The sequence below is a fragment of the Xiphophorus maculatus genome, chromosome 4 (assembly GCF_002775205.1).
Source record: "Xiphophorus maculatus strain JP 163 A chromosome 4, X_maculatus-5.0-male, whole genome shotgun sequence".
In the NCBI taxonomy this organism is placed as follows: domain Eukaryota; kingdom Metazoa; phylum Chordata; class Actinopteri; order Cyprinodontiformes; family Poeciliidae; genus Xiphophorus; species Xiphophorus maculatus.
The window spans coordinates 34,303,383-34,320,743 of NC_036446.1; the positions used below are offsets into that span (position 1 = coordinate 34,303,383).

The 17,361-nt window shown below is 41.1% G+C and overlaps 1 protein-coding gene across 1 annotated transcript in view; it reads left to right on the forward strand.

Moving 5' to 3' along the window:
- The window catches only part of tpcn2 (two pore segment channel 2), a 32,485-nt gene extending 15,438 nt beyond the window's left edge, over nucleotides 1-17,047 (forward strand). The window contains exons 11-25 of the mRNA XM_014474079.2: nucleotides 242-333; nucleotides 562-643; nucleotides 1,307-1,396; nucleotides 1,487-1,606; nucleotides 1,690-1,749; nucleotides 2,371-2,499; nucleotides 2,967-3,013; nucleotides 3,341-3,440; nucleotides 4,309-4,380; nucleotides 4,520-4,593; nucleotides 12,234-12,330; nucleotides 12,551-12,633; nucleotides 12,798-12,879; nucleotides 14,376-14,467; nucleotides 14,546-17,047. Of these exons, the coding sequence (XP_014329565.1) occupies nucleotides 242-333; nucleotides 562-643; nucleotides 1,307-1,396; nucleotides 1,487-1,606; nucleotides 1,690-1,749; nucleotides 2,371-2,499; nucleotides 2,967-3,013; nucleotides 3,341-3,440; nucleotides 4,309-4,380; nucleotides 4,520-4,593; nucleotides 12,234-12,330; nucleotides 12,551-12,633; nucleotides 12,798-12,879; nucleotides 14,376-14,467; nucleotides 14,546-14,672 (1,347 nt within the window). The 3' untranslated portion in view covers nucleotides 14,673-17,047. The remainder of the gene's footprint in view (nucleotides 1-241; nucleotides 334-561; nucleotides 644-1,306; nucleotides 1,397-1,486; nucleotides 1,607-1,689; nucleotides 1,750-2,370; nucleotides 2,500-2,966; nucleotides 3,014-3,340; nucleotides 3,441-4,308; nucleotides 4,381-4,519; nucleotides 4,594-12,233; nucleotides 12,331-12,550; nucleotides 12,634-12,797; nucleotides 12,880-14,375; nucleotides 14,468-14,545) is intronic.
- Nucleotides 17,048-17,361: the final 314 nt, after the last annotated feature.

Here is a 17,361-nt window from a genome sequence, read left to right on the forward strand (position 1 = left end):
AACAAGAGATGAGAGAAATGATAGAAAAACTTTCACGTAAACAGAATGTTATAATGAATGTTACTTAGTTCAGTATAGGTGAATAAAACACAAATGCTTTGGAGCCAGGCCTGGAGGTGAGCCATGTTGGAGTGTTTAGTGTTTAGTTTAGCATAAACAGGTCTGAGATGAGCTAGTCCACCCACTTATCATTAGCACTGCAAACTCAACATGCCAGCTGACTGTTCATGTTTTTGTCCAGATGTCGGTCCAGACATCCATCATTAGGAGACGGCTGGGGATCCGAGCTGCTTTCCATGTCCTTAGCTCTCACAGAGCACAGACAGAAACACAGTAAGACATACACATAATATGTCTTTCTATCTTTACAGGGACCCTTGAATTGACTTCCATTCATTTTTATTGATTTCAAAGGTCTCAGCCTTACTAAACTAAACTCAATTCACACCTTACTGCTAAACCTAACCAATAATTCAAAAACGGGACTTCTTCTCATGGGGCCCAGGCTTTGGTCAGCAGATTTTGCTCACCAACATCCCTTCATGTTTCTTTGTCTCTCAGAGAACTTGTGAGAGTCGATGCTGTGCTTCAGGTGATGTCCAGAGTCAACATGAAGCACTTCTACAAATCAGCCATGACAGCGGTCAGAGCCAACTTATGTCTGTTCACCTTTATACACACACACACTGAAAACTCTCCCATACTGCCAGCAACAGAGCTTCGTTCTCGTTCAGTACAAGCAGTCATCTGCCATGACCAATTGGGGTTTTGAGAAGACAGAGCAGATACACATAAAAGAAACAGATGAACTGATGTAGGATTATTTTAGATGCTCATGAAACATCTAAAATAATATGAAATTGATGGCAGCATTATGCCAATGAATTATGCCAATTCATTGATGGCAGCATTATGCCAGCCGACGTCCTCTTCCAGGAAGAATTTACAACCAAATGGAACGCCAGACCAGGTGTAGGAAAACATCTGAGGGAAAAATTTTTTAAAAACCACAACAAATAATGTAAATTGGGGATTTGAAGAAGATGAAAGTGAGAAAAAGTGGTCAGTCTGTCCTCCAGCAGCAAACTACAGAAATAGCTCAGGATAATCTAAGTTAGTATAACTATGTTTTATCCAAAAGGAAAGCTTTAAGCCTAGTCGTGTTCTTCCTTGTTTCTGATCTCATTCTGTAAACTTCATGCTGATCTGATTATGACAGAATGTTGGTGAGAATGTTGCTTCATGAGGTCCTCCTTCTTTTCTGTTGAATATCTTAATGCTCTCATCTGCACATCCAACACGCCAGGCATCGCAGCAGTTTGCAGAACAAGGCTACATGGATCAACAGCAATTCAGGAGGATATTTGATGAACTGGATAAAGATTGTATCAAGGAGGTAGATCTAGAACTACAGACTCATTCTAAACAGTTGTCCGACAACGATTTGTTAAGACGATTGTTTATATTTTCCACGTTTTTGCTGCAGCATCCTCCTTTACCTCAGTATACATCTGCAACGCTGCAAAAACTTCAGGTGGTCTTCAGTCACTACTACCTCACTGTCCTAGGAAACCTGGTGGCACTGGCCAATGTCTTATGCATATGTGTAAGTTCTGCACACCTTTGCACACATCAGCACATACACTACCACAGCAGGTAAATCTGTGATGCAACACTTTTGTGTTTCAGACTATCCTGGTTCTGAACTCTGAAAAGTCAACTGAAGAGAGAGACAACAATGTCTTAGAGGTGAAGATATTTAACAACTCCTTTGTCACAGGATGACAGTTTTCTTAAAATTGACCATAAAACAGGGAACCATGCCGCAACAGTAGTACCCTGGAAAAAAGGAAGTCAGGAATTTAAGATAATGAAAGAAAGGGATATTGGAAGGAATGAGGGATGACTGACATGACTGCAGGAAATGCAAATCAATGCTATTTCAAATATTATCATGTTTCTCTGTATTGGTTTCAGCACTTACAATCATGTCTAACAAATTGTGACCTCTTTAATGTCAGTTTTAACGATTAGTCTTTTTTTCTCTCTAGTTAGTATAAAAGGCATGTCAATGTTTGAAGAATAATAAACAATGATAATTCACCCAAAAATACAACCTGTTCAAATGTTCTGCCATTTGCATCAACAAAAATAAAAATAAAGAATATATATGTAAAAATGTGTCCTGGTACCCTGAAGAACTAAATATCCAATCACTCCAGTGTTTTGTTCCTGCCACAACTTAGCCCAGTGCTGATGTTCAGTGAGATATGTATGGATTACATTTTTAAACTTGTATTCCCCTTAAAATTTTTAAGTGGTGGAAAACATAATTGCCACTGACTAACCATTCTCTTAACTCACTGCCAGGTTATCAACCTCTGCTTCATCCTCTTCTATCTTTCTGAAATGAGCGTCAAGATATTTGCTTTTGGATGGAGGGGATACCTATCCTACAGGAGCAACATTTTTGATGGCTTCCTCACCGTTCTGTTACTGGTGAAAACACTAGACCCATTTCTTACTGACTCCTATTCTATTTTATGCCTCTGTTAACCTCTTGTAATGGGTAACAGTACAATGCTTAGTCGGGGAGCGAGGAGGTTAGAGTAGGCCTTGGGTACAAAAATACTCCCATTAGGTTTCTGTGGAAATCTGACTGTTACCTTTTAGATTAAACCCTTACATACACTATGGGAGCATCTATGTAAGTTTGGGTTGCAAACATGCTTCTGAGTAAAACTTCAGAACCTGTGAATGATGTCATTCAGATCAAACCGATCAGCAAACTCAGAGGCCAGGAGAGTATTTCTGCTGACAGGAAAGTAAAAACTAATAAATTATGACTTGTCTGAAAGTTAGCATTGTTTCTGAAAGATAATTTACATATTACATTTTATTCTTGATGTAGGTTTCTTACTTTAAAATTCTCCACTGACCTCACATGTTTGGATTATCCCTTCCAGATCCTACAGATTGCTATATTCATCACCTACAGGCTCCCTTATTCCCAGTAGGTTGGCATGTCTGTTCTATGCATAAAATCTGGGTGTGTGTGCGTGCGTGTGTGTGTGCATCTGTTTCAACATTTATTAGAATTACACAAAGCTGCCCAACAAATGGTGATTTATAATTCAGTACACCTGTGTGACTGTTCTAAGACCTTTCTGTCTATATCTGTACATCAGGTATTCTACACGACCTGGAAGCACTGAGATAAAATGCAGACTTACTTTTATTAATTAGTAGAAATTTCAACCACCTTTGTAATTTATATTAAATGTTGACATCTATTCCACGTTTCCTCTGGAGTGTCATTATGTTTTTATATGTGACTTAGGGAGCCTTCATCTCGTGGTGTGATGTCTTTGTGGGAGATGGTTCGCCTGGTTAACATGCTGATTGTCTTCCGGTTCCTGCGCATCATCCCAGATATCAAGGTACATACTCGCTGGCTGAATGCTAAAGGAAATGATCTAGAGTGTTTTGACAAGCATAAACTGCATATCGAAGTTTAGTCGTAGGGATTTTCATTTTAAATATTGTCAGCAGTCTGGCTGCACTAAGCTGTAACACCCAGATGTCTTTTCCCCACACAATTTGTGGAACAAGCAGCATAAAAATATGATCTGCATCAACATTTCTGGGCTTTATAGATGCACTCCAGCAGAGCCACAAAACATAACATTATCCTGGAATTATTTGACAACCCAGCAGCTTAAAACTGACACTGCTAAAGGGTATTTTAAATCTGTATTTTGTCATTTATATTTTATATTCTTTAAATGTTCCAAATATTTCAACAGCAACGTTTTCCATCATTGTATCTATGCCTCCATGTCCCAGTAGTGACCACAGACAGCTTAGCGTGCCAGTCCATCTGCCCGCCCTGATTATCAGTGTAGGTTTTGCATATTCATAAGTTTATGAGAATAGCAGGTGCAATAGATTTTGAGTGTCTGCATAAATGACAGAACGAGAACACAGACACCTGCTATTCTCCCCATTTTGCTGACGCGAAGTTGTTTGCGTGTTGTTTGTAGATTAGGTTTGTGTGCTCTATCAAGTTTGCACTTCTTTTTGCACAAATCTTTTAGAGATCAGGCCCTTAGGGGAAAATTCAATATTTTTGCAAACTACATAGGCCTAAAACTGGATGTGCTACTTTAGGCTAACTGTTGTCTCTGCGTGCGTGCGTATGTGCGTGCATAAACAGAAGTAATGGGATATCATAAAAGCCATATTAGCACTCATAAATAACGTGTAAGCCCCAAATTCATCTTCACATCTTTTCCTTTTGGTCTGCAGCTCATGGCTCTGGTTGCTAGTACTCTGCTGGATCTGGTGAAAAATCTCCGAGCATTTGCTGGGATTCTAGTGGTGAGCAGCCTTCATTCATCCACCTGAGCTTCATGGAGGGTTGTTCTATATGAGAAGCTGAATGTTTCTTTCCAGCTCATCCATAAAGTAAAATAATATTCCTGTAAATTGACCTGAACTGGAACCTGTCATCATGCAGGTAGTGTACTACGTGTTTGCTGTATTTGGGATCTGGCTGTTTGAGGGTGCCATTAAACCTCCTCCACAAATGAGGTATGAAGTCTAACGCAATAAAAACACGAATAGGAGAAATTTTAAAAATAGCTCATGAAGTGTGCTGAAACACTTTAGTGGTATGTTTGAAACAATGCGTGTAGATCCCAATTCATTCAATGACACGTAAAACATTCCAGATTTGATGTGCAGTTTTACTGTTTGTAGATTTAGTTTTGTCAGAATGTTTAATAAACCAGTTGTAATAAGTGGGTGCAAGGTTTCCCCCAGTGTATTATAAGCCTGGCGGCCCGCCCTGCTTTAACAGGCCAAATTTATTTTATTTCTAAAAGATAAGTTTATAGTTTATGCATTTAACGCCGGGTGACCAATCACACAGCTGGCGCCTCTGCGCGTTGGCGCCCGCGCTGCCGCTGCTTGATCTCTGAAGTTTACCTCAGTGCACATCGTTCGTGCCTCCTTTCACTAAAACTGGACACAGGCTGACCTGTATGGATATTTACATCACCCCCGCTGTTATTATTTTCCCTTTGGCGAACTCCACACAGCAAGGTAAGAGTTTAAAACCCACCACGTTAGATCTGGTTGCTCAGCTCTATGTGAACCACAAGAATAACTTGCAATTGCGCTTTCAAAGGTGCGCGTTGAGGGAGCGGTGAGAATGATTTATATTTGTGGACAAAACATTATGGGGCCTTTACATCTCAACACGCTGCCCAGTGTGTGGCTCTGTCTTCCCTGTAAAGTTTATGTACGTGGTCCCAGTTGACCTGTGCGGTAGTAGTTAACGAACCAGCTCTAACCACATCATGCAAGTTCAGCCCTGTGATGAGCTTTCGCGCTCTTCTCGTAGTCACGCAAAAAAAAAAAAAGCAAATTTTTTAAAATTTATTTTAGCATTATTTTTCTGGTTACACGATGCACCGAACCATATCAAATGCTAGTGATGGGTCCGGCAACACCGATGCGTCGGCGCATGAATCAACCCGTGTCGGTGCGCGCATTGCTTTCAGCAAGTCCCGTGGACCGATACAGGAACTGTTTTGAAATGACACTGGCGCGCCAAACTGTGTTTATAAGGAAACGAATCTGTCAACGGGATGCATTTGCCAAAATAATTCTTGATCTTTTACGGTACAGCGTCAACTATGTAGCAGGCTCAAGGCAAACCAAAGGTTTCGTAGTTTGGGACCATTTTGATCTTACATCAGAAAATAAGGTATTGGTTATCACTTCGTTGTTGTTTCATCCGGTTCTTTTCAGTTTCTACTTGATCTATCTGAATCCAAATTTAGCTGAAATTGACTCTTAGTTTACTTTCATATTATGTTCTGCAGGTTGTGTTGCATATGTTTGACAGGACTGTCTTATTTAAATAAATCCACCTCCTCAATGCTGAGGCATTATAGGCATAATTATAGGCATTATACAATAAAATACAATGACTTAAATCCTATTGTATAGTCTAGTATATCAAATCAGTCTGTCAGCTATGTTGCCTGTAGGGATTTTTAATGTCCAGCAGGTGTCAGTATTCAGTGACACAGTGTCGACACAGTATCAATACAGTTTTGCTATGGGTCGAAACACTTAATGACGCCTCATTTACCCCATCACCATCAAATGCTTTGTCCATTTAGTCAGCCAGAGTTAGTGCGCACAGCTACGCGGAGATCAGAAAAACTCGTCCCATAAACTTGGGCAACCAAAACAGTTTCTGTGGCCCTTATTAAAACCTCAACAGACACGAAATGGAAGAGCTATTAAAACCACATTAGCAGCATTGAATTAAATCTCCCATTTGTTGCGCTTCTCTGCGTGCAGTGCTGCGGATTTAACTCATTATGCAGAGCCGGTCCAAAGCTGTAAGAGGCCTTGAGCAAAATTTGACTGAGGAACCCCTTTTGTTGCTAAAAACATCAACACCTCTAACAGCTTCTGTGTTAAGATTTAGTTAAATCTGGGAGAGGGGGAGTAGTTTAATTGGCCAACCTAAAAAGTAATAAGATATAATTGCAGTTTACTAATTTGTATTTGTGAACAAACAGAGCTCAAACTCAAAGATTAAACTCATAGCATCAGATTGTTGCTGTAACAAAATAGTCTAACTATGAAGATTGTTCTTTGAGCTTTTACAAAGTAAGCTCAAAGCTTACTTTGAGCTTACTTAAAATCTTACATTTAAATGTTAAACAATTTGAAATATTTAAATTTATGTGTGCTGAAGCCATTAAATCAAATTTAGTAGTATTGATAATCTCAATAAACAAATGTTACATTTATATATCTGTGGTCTGTGTTCAAAATACCAAACTTATGAAACCTATTTTAACTCTCTCTGGAAGTAAATTTTCTTAATTCTATCATTATATATGTACTTTCAACTCTTTCACCAACTATTGTTTTCAACGATCGTTTTATCTGAGTCACCTTCACACCCTTATACTCTTTTTAAGCTTTTCTAGGTCTTCATTAAGTATTCTTGATATCATTCCTCTTGTTACTTTCTTCTTTCCTTAAATCATTTTCTCTCACACAGTTTTTATACAGATACTTTCCATATTCAAAGCTTTGTCTTTCTGTTCTTCTGTTTTACCAATGATCATTACATTCCCAACTTTAAAACAGGCCTACAAGCGGGTATTAGAGGGCATTGCCCGCCCACGGAGTCTGTCTTCCTGTCCACCTTCCTGGACTGTACGCTGTTGTTGTTTTTTTTTTTGTTTGTTTGTTTTTTTAAATTATTTTTACCTCAGAGTGGCCAACTTTTTACCTTTCCCATTTCGATTTGATGCAGTAGGAACTCCCGTACTTCCCGTATCTGACTGTGCCCTCTGTCTCCGGCACTTTTTTCAGTCGGTACAACAGTTTAATCCATTATTAACATGCCATAACAGGTTTTTCCGAGTCACCTTTAAACGAAACAAAACCCTAAGACACTTGCGCCGGTTTTAACAGGTGCGTGACAGAGACAGGGAGATGCTGCTACTGTGCAGTGGCCTCATGCATAAAAAGTGCGCAGTTTTCACACTAAAACCTGGCTTACAGAAAAATTTAGAAAAGTGCGGCGCACAAAAAAAATCGAATGTATAAAGCCGTGCGCAAGTGGCTGCAGCGCACCTTTCGGGAAATTGAGCGCAGTTGCGTCTGCCCTGTCGCCACCCATAAATACATATGTAAATTAGTATAAATACCCGGAACTCTGCCATCACGTGGAGCAATAACCATGGCAACGTCCTTGTTTATAGAAGTGTAAATATTTATAAAAATAATGATAACTGCATATTTTATATAAAAGGTGCGTTCAGGACACATAATGTCACCTCACAAAAATAAAAATAATACATTTTAAAGAAAAAAAATGAATAAAGAGATTGTGCAAATGCCTGTTTGAACAGTAGCTCCTTCAGCCGGGCAGACAGCGTGTCACAGAGTCATTTGAGTGGGGAATGTGGACGTTTAATCTAAATAGAGAAATCATGTACATAAGTTGTACATTTACAGAATAGAGATGCTTTCTGTCCATAAAGGCGCATTCACAAAGCAGGCGGCTCGACTGAACGATGAGTGCAGCTGTACCTGTACTGCACAGTTCTTTAAGTTTTGCTCAGAGATCCAGGATGATCAGTTCATGCAATCTAAATGCTAATAAACCATCATCAACATTTCCCAGCAGATCAATATAATCTCTGAACAAACACTCCCTCTGAATCCTTCCATTGACGATGTTCTCCATCAGAGCCAAAGCTCTCCACATTTACGCGGCACACCTTCGCGCAGCTGCTTGAATACGTGTAATTATACACACCTTGATCACCTTAAAAATAATCAAACCTGTTTAATTAGCAGGTTTGAGTTAATCTGCTGATCCATCCCTGTTTTCTTTTTCAGTCAGAATGAAATTACCCCATAGATGCCTTTCACGCCTTTTGGCACACAGACCAATCTTTATGAGACAAAAACTGAGGAAAAGTACTATTTACTTTTGAGTGAAGTTTTTGTAACCAAAGAGTAGAATTTAGTCGGGTTCAGATAGCAGTTTACTATCAACCAGTTTTGTTTATTACAAATTTCTGGACTGAAATACATCCAACTTCATCTCAACTCAAATCATAGAATGAGCAGCATTCACTGTAACAGGGTCCTTGGTAGAGAGAAAAAAAAAAAAGAAGCTGGCCAGCAAAATAAAAAAATTCATATAGAGCTCTATATTTGTACGTGTGTGTCTGGTGTATACAAATGAAAAGGTTGTCTTGACTGGGATAGGGACCCAGAACGATGATGGCAGCCGGTGTCCACAAACACGAAAAATTCAGCAGCCTCTCCTTCCTCCTGTGCAGGCACACGAAGGCCCAACGTTCCTCTCACAACAATGCACTAGCAGGGAAACATCATATGGGCATAAAAGTTAGGCGATATGCAGAAGCCAGGCTGAGACTAGCATGTCTCTGCTCTGCAGCAGCTCTGAACTCTAAAGCCCGGGAATTCCCCTAGCAACTGCAGTCGGAAAAGCAAATAACACAGAATATACAAATACAGCAGGGTTACATTTTCACATCCTTTTATTTTTACTTTCCTTATTTTGTGTGCGTGTTATGTTATTGTCTGAGGAAAAATGCGGTTCAGTTTCATCGTTTATGTTTAGACTTAGACTTAGACTGACTTTATTGTCATTTTGCATGCACAGGGTGTATACAGAACGAAATTTCGTTGCATACGGCTCAGGACAGTATTTTGAGCTTCCAATGTTGTGAGGTTACTCCAGAATAAAATAAAATACAGTATAAAATATGAATATAAATCTAAATATAAAATATAAAGTGCAGGACTGACAGTAAAATAGAAGTTATTTAGCTCTGTACATGTGCAAGGTATAAAGTGGAGACCAGATTTTGAGTGCAGTCCAGTTAAGAGTTCAGCAGTCTGATGGCAAGTGGGAAAAAGCTGTTTCGGAACCTGGTGGACCTGCACCGGATGCTGCGGAACCTCTTTCCAGAGGGCAGCAGGGAGAACAGTCCATGGTGGGGGTGTGAGGGGTCACTGATGATGTTTCGGCCTCGGGACACTCAGCGCTGGGATGAAATGTCCTGAATGGAGGGAAGGGGGGGCCCGATGATCCTCTCTGCTGTCCGCACCACTCTCCTCACGTTCTTCCAGTCGGAGGTGCTGCAGCCTCCACACCACAGAGAGAGGCAGCTGGTCAGAATGCTCTCTATGGTGCTTCTGTAGAACGTCTTGAGGATGGGCGGGGGCAGGTGTGCTCTTCTCATCCTCCGCAGGAAATACAAGTGTTTCTGTGCCCTCTTGACCAGAGACGTGGTGTTCACAGTCCAGGTGAGGTCGTTTGTGATGTGCACCCCCAGGAATTTGGTGCTGCTGACCACCTCCACAGCCGAGCTGTTGATGAGCAGTGGAGCGTGGCTGGGCCGGTTCTTCCTGAAGTCGACGATCATCTCCTTCGTCTTGTCAACGTTCAGGATCAGGCTGTTGTCTCTGCACCACTCCACCAGCTGCTCCACCTCCTCTCTGTAGTCCAGGTCGTTGTCGTCTCTGATGAGGCCCACCACCGTTGTGTCGTCCGTGAACTTCACGATGTGGTTGGTGGCGAACCTGGGGACGCAGTCGTGTGTCATCAGAGTGAACAGCAGAGGACTCAGGACGCAGCCCTGAGGGGAGCCTGTGCTGAGGGTGATGACATCGGAGGTGTGTTGTCCGATCCGGACTGACTGAGGTCTGTCGGTGAGGAAGTCTAGCAGCCAGTTGCGCAGGGGGTTGCTAAAGCCCAGGTGTCCCAGTTTTCCTGCCAGATGCTGTGGGATGATTGTGTTGAACGCTGAGCTGAAGTCCAGGAACAACATCCGCACATGAGTGTTCTTCTCCTCCAGGTGAGCCAGGCTCAGATGTAGGGCGGAGGAGATAGCGTCCTCAGTGGAGCGGTTTTGGCGGTAGGCAAACTGAAATGGGTCGAATGTGGAGGGGAGTCTGGAGATGATGTGTTCTTTTACCAGCCTTTCAAAGCACTTCATCATGATGGGAGTCAGTGCCACAGGCCGGTAATCGTTGAAAGAGGTGACTTGAGGTTTCTTTGGCACCGGAATGATGGAGGCAGTTTTGAGACAGTCTGGCACTGTGGCTTGGTGCAGTGAGGTGTTAAAAATGTCTGTTAGGACACCAGCCAGCTGACCTGCGCATTCCCTGAACACCCGCCCAGGTATGTTGTCGGGGCCTGGGGCCTTCCCTGGGTTGACTCTTTTCAGAGTCTTCAACACATCGGTTGTGTCCAGGCAGAGTGCCTCCTCTTCCTGGTGGGGAACAGTTTTCTTTGCCGGAGTACTGTTCAGTGCCTCGAACCTCCCAAAGAAGTTATTGAGTCCATTTAGAAAGTCAGCATCAACTTCACCCACTGGGGGGGAGGATGGATTGTAATCTGTGATCGCCTTTATGCCTTGCCACATACTTCTGGTGTTGCTGGTGTCGTGGAAGAACTCCTGTATTTTTCGACTGTGGGTTCGCTTTGCTAACCTGATACCACGGTTCAAGTTGGCTCTCGCTGTCCTCAGTGCCTCCTTGTCGCCAGACTTGAAGGCTGAGTTCCGTGCTTTTAGCATTTCCCGTACCTCCTTAGTCATCCAGGGTTGTTGGTTGGCCCGGGTGATAATGTTCTTAGTGATACTGACATCCTCTGTGCACTTGTTGATGTAGGCTGACACAGTCATGGCGTACTCATCGATGTTGATCTGGTCGTTGTAAGTGGCTGCTGCCTTGAACATACGCACGCTTTATACAAGAGGCCCTAAGTCAAACAACAGTTTGACTGAACTGTCAGGTGAACTGGAAGTCTGATAATTACCAATGCTGCCCTACTTTTAAGCTATCAGTGAAATCTATATCATCATGTCATCCTCTCTACCTGAGCTGTCACTCCAGTCCAGTCACAAACCAGTTTATGCCAAACCACCTGTTCCTTTTCGTCCAATCTTCTTCTGTAATGAAAATCCTTCTTTTGATAATTTTGCTCCTGGAGATAGCGTTTCACCTGTCGATCACCACCGAGGAGTCTCACCTCAGACACAATGGAGCAGCATTACTGATTCATTTAACTTTTGACTGACAGATGACAAGTACAGTAGGCAGAAATGTGCCATCCACATTTTGAATGTCTGACAGACCACCCATTACTGGTGGTAATGCTACTAAACGTTTTTTGCCGACCGCCAATAAAAATCAGCAAGAAGTTCCCCTACGTGCCATGGTGGCGTAGGGGTTAGCACGACCCACATTTGGAGGCCTTCAGTCCTTGACACGGCCGTCGCGGGTTCGACTCCCGGACCCGGCGACATTTGCCGTATGTCTTCCCTCCTCTCCTTCCCCATTCCTGTCAGCCTACTTTCGTAAAAGGGACACTAGAGCCCACAAAAAGACCCCCTAGAGGGGTTTAAAAAAAAAAAAAAAAATCAGCAAGAAGAATAAAACCACCCACTGACATTTTCGTCTAGTTTTCATCTCGTCAACAAAAACTTACAAATAAATTGTCATGTCTTAGTCGTCAGAGAGCAATGTAATATTTGTCATCGTCATGACAAACAGGTCGTCAACAAAATCATTTAGTTATCGTCATTGTTAACTAAATTAACATTAGTTCACCGGCACATTTCTGATACTGTGTGTGTGCGTTCCAGTGTGTTCTCCATGGACAACACCACATCTAACTTCAGCACAGCGTGTGGCACTTACGAACAGCTGGGATACTGGCCCAACAACTTTGACGATTTCGCTGTGAGTAACAAAACACCCAGATGTCAGTCATTGGGATTCATCCCCTGTATTATTTACTTGTTCTAAGCCATCATGTAGTATAGTTGTATTCACTAAGACGGATAGATTTTACTGTTATTGTTTTATGTTTTTTGAGGGTTTAAAGTCTCAGCAACATTAGATTTAAATGTGTTTCTGTACTGAAGCTAACTGAATGATGGCATGCTGTGCGTCTGCTCAGGCAGCCATTATTCTGCTCTATGATGTCATGATCGTCAACAACTGGCAGGCCTTCATGGAAGCATACAGCAGATACACATCAGAGTAAGGAAGCTTTCTACACATACCACGGTTCTTACTTTTCAGAAGGGCTCTGTGATGATGATGATGATGATGATGATGATGATGATGATGATGATGATGATGATGATGATGATGATGATGATGATGATGATAATGATGATGGTGATGGTTTCTTTCCCCTCCAGGTGGTCCAAGGTGTACTTTGTGTGCTGGTGGCTCACCTCCTCTGTGATGTGGGTCAACCTGTTTGTGGCTCTCATTCTGGAGGTCAGTTTGCTGATGGAACACTGATACACAGAGTATATGCAGAAAACACCACATGAGCCCAAAGTTTGAAAGTAGGGCTGAACAGATTGCAATTTTCTGGACAATCGCCGATTACCGATCTTTAAAAAGCCGATTTTGGCCAATACTGAAATTTTGCTAAATATAGCAAGAAAATCACTGAGTTGGCAACATGATCAGTTGTTGATCGTCAACAACTGGGATGGCTTTTGTTAACTGCACACATGTTGACATGACCTGGTGAGCTGGTCTGTCAGTCAAACACCTCTCACAGCAGACCAAAAGAGGACAGTGGCTGATTTTTAGCCTTTGCCGAGGTAAATAAGATCAGTGGATTTGATTGGCTGACACTTACATGTGAAGCCAATCACTGAATCACTCCCAAAATTAAGAAAATCGGGGCAGATTTATTAGTGCGCCCCTAATCTGAAGGCTTTCCACCGTCTGAATAAATAATGCTGAGGATGCTGGAAATAATTTCCATATCAGCATTGATGTGCTGATATGCTTTGCTTGGTTTATGTTGAACATGCCGTGGTATATTATGGCCAGACCTCTGCTATGAGGTCTAATGTGTCCAACAGACATTGTTCCATTGTTTCATTGTGATGCAACTTTACAACTGTTGCCATGTGCTTGGGTTCTCTTTAGCAAGAGGATGCTTTTTCCTTCAGCCCCTCTAAATCAATTTATGAAGTCTGAGATGCAGTATATCTTTTTGTTCTGATGTATTTATTTTATTTCTTGCAGACTTCAATCCTGCATTGAATTTACTTGAACGTTTACACTCTGGAATACTGTCAATCTGTTGTCTGTCTTAAAGGTTTTCCATTTTGAGTTTTTTGATAAAAAGTTTTTGTGCTGGAATGAAGTATCAGCCGTTTCGAAGTAGATGCATTTTGCAGAACTGTTTTGCATCACACGAATCATGTGATCAATAAAAAGTGGTGTCATTCCAACGTGTTGAATTCATAGCTTTCCTGTAGAATCACTGACTACAATTTTCCCACAACACCGCATATGTAGCTGCTCCCAAGAAAGGGGCTTGTTGCTACAATTAAGAAGCCAATGGATATGAACATATCTTTAACAGGAAGAAACCTCCAGTCGAACCAGAACCTGACCCACTCTGCCATGACCAACTGGGGTTTTGAGAAGACAAAGCATGCACACAAAGAAGAGACAGAAGAACTGATATAGAAGTACTTAGAAGATTTGGTTAATGAAATTAAAACTATTGTAGAGAGTCATGTAAGGAGAATCAGCTTTTAGCATATAAATGGCTTCTCAGCCAGGTTTAGTGTTATCAACATTCCAATAACTGCAGATAATGATGAATCTATAGGACCAAATCTACATTTTCATAAATAAATTACTCTAAAAGGGGAAAAGAAAATTGAGATTGGTTTTTGCTGCAGATTTGATCTTAAATCTGATGTGTGAGAATATACATTTAATGGTTCTATTTTGTCTGACAGAACTTCATCTATAAGTGGGACCGTAGTCACAGCTGCTCTGTTACAGATGTGGAGAAAATCCGATATGAAACTTCAGTCCAGTTCATGTTCAAGTACGTCACCTTCCTGTTCCTGACGGTTCCAGGTATATCTGTCAGATCATCACTCATCCCTCTTGCTTGTTTTCTCAGAGAACAGATCCAAGAACCAACTGAAGAGGAATTAGCTTGCCAGTTACACCAGCACCCTCACCTCCACCTGGAATGGAGACATGAACATCAGAACATTAGGCCCTCTCTGCCTTCTCTGAGGCCCTGAAGCTGCTGGTGGAGTAGGAAGGTGTTCAAATAAATCAAAAGTAGACTTTCCCTTCAGAAGAACTAAGCACAAGGATTCAACTGGAGGTTTACTTTGAAACTCAAACCATTAATTGGGTTAATTCAAGAGTTTTGAATGTGTAGGTTTTTTGTTTTTTTCTCTCTACAAAAAGTTGCTGTACCAAATCTGTCATTTACAGAAAAGTAAGCCATATTTTCTCTTTTTTTATTAAACTGGAGTCGTTTGAACAATACTGAACCAGGAGAGAGAGCAGAGGAGGATATGGGGATGTGGTGGAGGTTCAGAGCTGCCATGGCCTCTTGAACCATTAAGACTGAGAAGCAGCAGTAATTCCTCTGCCAGGCGAGAAAACGGGAAGGCCTATTTCCTTAGAGCTCTGACTATATCCAAACAGCACTAAATACAAAATCAGTTCTCTGATTTATAGTTCATTCACCAACATTCTTGGTGCTGATTGAACCCACTGTGGTCACCATGACATAAATTACTCTGCAAAGTGCAAAATATTTGACTTCTGCACAGCACAACATGCCTGAATTAAAGTAGCTGCGCAAACCGTTTTTAACTCGACTTATGACCTTTCTGTCGGGTCAGATTCTAATACAATTGTCAGTGTTCGGGCCATCTACTATCAGATAAGCCCAACTCAGTCAGATACACCCTGCAGGGTCACGGCTTGGCTAAATCAAGCGCTCCCTCTAATGTGTTGCAGGCACAAACATGTTAGAATTGATCCAACATTTACAAAAACATGTCATCCAAATTTTGTTTTCTGGGCATAGAAGCCACTGTGGCGTCAGTACTAAAACAAATATTTAAACAAATCTGATCAGAGATTCTTTTCAGCGACAGTTGTGTCTTTAGGTTAGACTACAGTCCCAGATTTCATAGTTCTGCATTTAGGAACAAAAGTACCCTGACCCCTAAAATGGTTTTATTTTACCTTGGATGTATTTTAGGTATTGCTGTAAATATATGAAAAGGAATTAAATCAGATTGTTTAGTTTAGTTTGTAAGTACTGCTAAAAACTTAGTCGTTTTTCTAATTTATTTAACGTTTTTCTATTTATTAAAATAATGAGAATAGATTACATTAGCCCGCTTGTGTAAGAAGCTGCTGGATTGTTGATGTGATTGGTCTGATTGCTCGTTCTAGGAGGTTGGCTGCAGTCAGCATGCTCTACATGTGGAATGAAGGGAGTTTCCAGGATTTTGTAAATTATATCAACAGGATGAGAAAAACAATCCAGGAAACACCTTGATTTGCAGAATAAATATCTTGGCTTGTGGCTGGACAATAAGCTGGACTTTACAAGCAACACAAAGCACCTCGCCCAGACCAGGATGTACTACTGAGATCCTTTAACATCTATGAAAAGCTGCTGGGGTTGTTTGACCAGTTTGCTGTTGCCAGCATTTAGTGATGCGCTGTGGTATGCTGGGGTAGAAGCATCTCAAAGGCTGACCTTTCCAGGCTGGAGAAACAAATCAAGTAGGCTGGCTCAGTGGTCGGTATGAGGCTGGACTCTGGCAACAGTAGCAGAGAGGAGAACGTTGCAGAAACTCCAGGCTATTATGGACAATGCCAGCCACCTTCTTCATTCTGTCATCAGCAGCCAGGAAAGCAGGTTCAGTAGGAGACTGCTTCTTCTAAAGTGCAGGACCAACAGACTGAGGAAGTCCTTTGTCTTTTGTGCAATGAAATTGTTCAACTCTTCACTGGAGGTTAGAAGGAAGGCTAACAGGAGTACAACAAAAACAGTGGGACTATAGATGTTTATGTATTTTTTAAAAAACAACATTAATTTAAGTATTTGATGTATGGGTGCTCTGCGACAGATGGGAATTACAATTTCCCTAAGGGAAAATCCTAAAGGGATTAATAAAGTTTCTATCCATCTGTCTGTCTGACTGTCTGCCCGTCCATCAGGTCATCCGTCAGTCTGTCTATTGTTATCTAATCTCATCTATCCAAAGCAGGTTGATTTGTCAGACATTGCTTTCCCAAGTACTAATGTTTCCTTTTGGAACATGGCTTAACACTGCGAAATGTCAAACACAGATCTAACTTTCCTAAAACACATTTAATCAGGGCTAAAATGGAAATCCCATATTCTCAATCTGTGTGTGACGATGTTTAATGTATGCGTGTTTGTGTTAGTATTATTATTTCTGGAGAAACTATATGTTTTCCCACTTTGGGCATTCAGGGAGGGAATTCGTTTGAAGCAGGGTTCATTGGTCCTGCTGAGGTCTGGGCCCTGCCCTTTCAAATCACGGATAAACTTTATCTGAAAATCTGATATCTGCAAGAACCATTTTACTCAACTTGTATATAAAAAAAACAGAGTTCATTCCTTGTGGAATTCTTTTGGTATTTATGAAACAAATTTTTTTATTGGAAAGATGAGAATATTTTATGTTAAGTCTGACTAAAGCAAAAAAAAAAAAAAAACATGTTTAATAAAACTATCTTTTTTGTGTTGTCTTAATTATTTTTCCTAAAGGGCTTAAAATTGCCATTATTTCTATTAGTTATATTTATATTAGACCATAAATTGCTAACTGGCAACAGTTATTTTAATTTAATTGAGGGGAACATCAACAGCAGCAACAGAAATAGTAATGGGAGAAATGCTGTTAGATTTAAGAAGAACAAAACTATAAA